The 3,666-nt window shown below is 43.0% G+C and overlaps 1 protein-coding gene across 1 annotated transcript in view; it reads right to left on the bottom strand.

The window, feature by feature from the left end:
* The window catches only part of Sel1l (SEL1L ERAD E3 ligase adaptor subunit), a 34,983-nt gene that overhangs the window by 3,228 nt on the left and 28,089 nt on the right, over positions 1-3,666 (bottom strand). The window contains exons 7-8 of the mRNA XM_023703812.1: positions 907-960; positions 765-824 (exon numbers count right to left, since the gene is read on the bottom strand). Coding sequence (XP_023559580.1) covers positions 765-824; positions 907-960 — 114 coding nt within the window. The remainder of the gene's footprint in view (positions 1-764; positions 825-906; positions 961-3,666) is intronic.

Genomic DNA, 3,666 nt, shown 5'->3' with positions numbered 1-3,666 from the left:
CCAACCTGAAGTCAGTTTATAAAGCAGAAGGCAGATTAATTGCTTTTGCAGCAAAACAATTTGGTGGAAAGATTCTACATTTACCATAAACTATTTTAAGTGATCAACCCTATCAGGGAACACATAGACATACCCTTAAATGTCTTCTTTTTTCTTTCATTTTATATATTTGGTACAGGGTCTCACTATGCAACTTGGACTCGTAGTGATCCTCCTGTTTTCAGCCTCCCCAGTGCTGGGATTACAGGCATGCGCCACCACATCTGGACTTGGTCACTGGTTCAGCATGCCCTGGGGGCTGGGCTGGTATGGCCATGCAGGACAGGAGATTGAGCCCTGGTCTCTAAGCTTGCCAAGGCAGGCACTTAGTCTGTGAAGCTATCTCAATGGCCCTTTAATTGTCTTTTTACAGGACATGATTTTTGTATAATAAGTCTTCCATCCATTTAAATTTAAAATTTAGCTGGGTGTGTGGATGCACATCTGCAATCCTAGCACTCAGGAGGCTGACGCAGGAGGATGGACCTCAGTTTGAGGACAGCCTGGGCTACGCAGTGAGTTTACGGCCAGTCTGTACTACATAGTGAGACTCTGTCTCAAAAAAACCCCAAAAAACAAAAAAGAAAAAAGAAAAAAAAACCGTTCCAGGGGAAAAATATTCTTGACCTTAAGCAGATCTAAATCAAGAAAACTGGAAAAGTTGTAGCCCATGTCAATTTCTATGCTGCTTAAAATCATTGATCTTCTACGAAGGTTATACTTACCAAAACCATGTGGGCTATTAGATTACCTCCGAGAGCTCCAAAAGTGTAATACACAAGAGCCTGTAGAAGAAAAAAAGATGTTCATCTGAGCACAAGGACCTGCTTATTCAAATTATAACAAACACAGTGTTAAAAGTGTTACCTTTGCCTGACTTGAATTAACACCAAGTCCAGAGGCATAGAGAAAGCCAAGAGCCTGAAATAAAAGGGAAAGTTAACAATTTTTCCTCTGGCAAAACTTTAAGATAACACAGTTTTATGCATTATGAAAAGATGTAAAGTCCTTTAAATGCTAAAAGATTTGAATGCAAGTATGTACAACTTGGAATTAAAGAGCCTCAGTAATGTATTCTTGGTTTTACAAATTATACATCTAAATATACCTTTATTTTTATTTATTGTTATTTTTAAATATATTTAGTATAGGGTCTACAGGGTCTCACTACACAGATTGGACTCGTAGTGATCCTCCTTTTCACAGCTTCCCAAGCATTGGGGTTACAGGCGCACCACCACGCCCAGTCTCAATCGCTGTCTCAGTGCACCCCAGGGGCTGGGCTGGCATGGCACTCCAGGGATTGAACCCCAATCTCTGTGTCTGCCTAAGCAGGTGCTTTAATCCGCAGAGCATCTGGCCGGCCCCTAAACATACCTTTAAACAAGTGAAAAATCTGCCATAAAGACAATTTAGTGAAAACAGAGCTAGGGGCTGGAAAGATGGCCCAGTGGTCTAACGTACCTACTTAGAACAAGCTTGGCAAAGCACAGGGACCACGGTTCGATCCTCCAGCACCACATGCCAGCCAGCCACGCCCCCTGGTGGGCTGAGCTGGACACACACACACACACACACACACAAAATTAAATGTAAAAAAATAAAAAAAAAATAAAAAAAAGAAAACAGAGCTAAACGCACATAAGCATTACTTATACTTCATGTTTATGAATAACTACTATAAAGACAAATCAACTCTTTATGCTGTTACACTGACATACTTCTCTACCTATGCAGAGTGGAATACACTCTGAAAAAAGAACAAGATTATCAGGACAAACTCTTTTAGGAATAAAGAGAGGCAATGAGGGGGTCAAGGGTGAAATGCTATTTTACAATGTTTGAGCACATACTGTTTCCAAAACATAACAGTGAACAAACAATGCGTTAGTAAGGTTCTCGATGAAGGCTACAAGGCAGGTACTCATCAAAATCCATGAGCTACCTGGAGTTTCCCAGCTTCTCTAGTTAGGTAAGAGGCTCATGTGTCTGCAGTGTGGATGACAGTGATGTAAGCCACTTTCAGGCCTGCCCTTTGTGAATTCTCAGGCATTCCTTCAGGGTTTCCTTTCCCTTCGTGGCAGCTTGGCAGCCTGTGTTCTAAAAGGTAGCACTACATCCTGGAAGTGGCCCACGATTAGGAGGTGCCACATGCACATGAGCGATGCAAGCAGGAGAGCAGCATCAAACGTGGTGTGAATCAAAAGGGAGGACTGCAAGTCTGCGCCAGGCTATCCCAGCGACCCTGACTCCAGAAAAGAGTAAAAGAAGGGCAGGGATACAGCTCAGTATAAAGTCTGGCTTATTCTCAGGTACTCGGTATAAAGACTGGTTCAATCTCAAGTACTACAAAAAAAAAAAAAAAAAAAAAAAGCACAATGCAATATAAATACAGAATATCTCTTATAATGCAGTCTAAACAAACCTATTTTACTTGAGTTCAATGAGTTTTAGCCGTGACATCTGTTGATAGGAAATAGAAGTGATGGAATGATAAAATAGAGGTAGAACATTTTACAGAAAATCTGGCCCTATCTCTAACACAGGAGAAAAAACCACTTGGGGCTATTAGAAATTATAATTACCGTGCCAGCCCCAACTCCAGGGCGAGCAGAGAGGGAATTGGGCCTGGGCGTGGTGGCATGTGCCTGTAATCTCAGTGCTTGGGAGGCTGAAAACATGAGGACTGTTATGAGTCTGATCTGTGTAGTGAGACCCTGTACCCCCTGTACTAAATACATTAAAAAAAATAACCAAATAGGGCTGGTGAGATAGCTCAGTGTTTTAGCTAAAGTGCCTGCATAGGCAAGCTTAGGCAAGCAAAGGGACTGCAATTTGATCTCCAGCACCACATGCCATGCCAGCCCCTGCTCCCAGGGTGGGCTGAGCTGACCACTTAAAAAAAGGAAAAAAAAAATTACAACCAAATATATGGTGTAGTGCAGGACTAGTGTTATGGTTTGTATCTAGGTGTTCCCCCCAAAGCTTCACACAGTCATGGGACGGCTTCTACAGTTTATGATTAATTCATGATCCAACACTGGGATTTTTTTTTTTTTTTTGGGAGAAACAGGGATTGAACTCAGACCCTTGTGCTCGCCAGGGAAGCGCTTTTTCTACTGAGCCATCTCCCGGCGCCCCCAATGCTGGGATTGTGGGTGTGAGTGCTACACCTGCCCTAGGGTGGGCAGCCTGAACACAGTATAAGGGAGGGAAAGAGGCTTACTCAACTGCTGCTCCTCCTTTTGGCTCTTGTTGATTTTACTGCTGTCTGCCACCATGAACTGTTGCTCCCCTCCCATGTGGCACTGTCTTGGAGCCATGGACTGAAACCTCCATGAACTGTGAGCTACATAAACGTTGCCTTCCCTAATTTTGGGTACCAGGTATTTTACCTCAGCAATGAGAGAAAAGTAACCAAGACAACTAGGTACTTAGACAAAGCAAAAACATTTTTGACTCAACAGGACATGAATATGGTGTGGGGATTATATAACGTAAAAATATGTGGGAATGGAGAGGCGAAGGCTGTTGATTAAAAAGAGCAAGTTGTGGGGGCCAGGAAGATGGCTCAGTGGAATAAGCGCTTCCCTGGCAAGCACACGGCCCGAGTTCAATCCTGGTTCC

The sequence above is a fragment of the Octodon degus genome, unplaced genomic scaffold (assembly GCF_000260255.1).
Source record: "Octodon degus isolate 3935 unplaced genomic scaffold, OctDeg1.0 scaffold00007, whole genome shotgun sequence".
Classification (NCBI taxonomy): domain Eukaryota; kingdom Metazoa; phylum Chordata; class Mammalia; order Rodentia; family Octodontidae; genus Octodon; species Octodon degus.
Note: the sequence above shows the minus strand (reverse complement) of the source record. Positions and strands in the feature narration are given on the sequence as shown.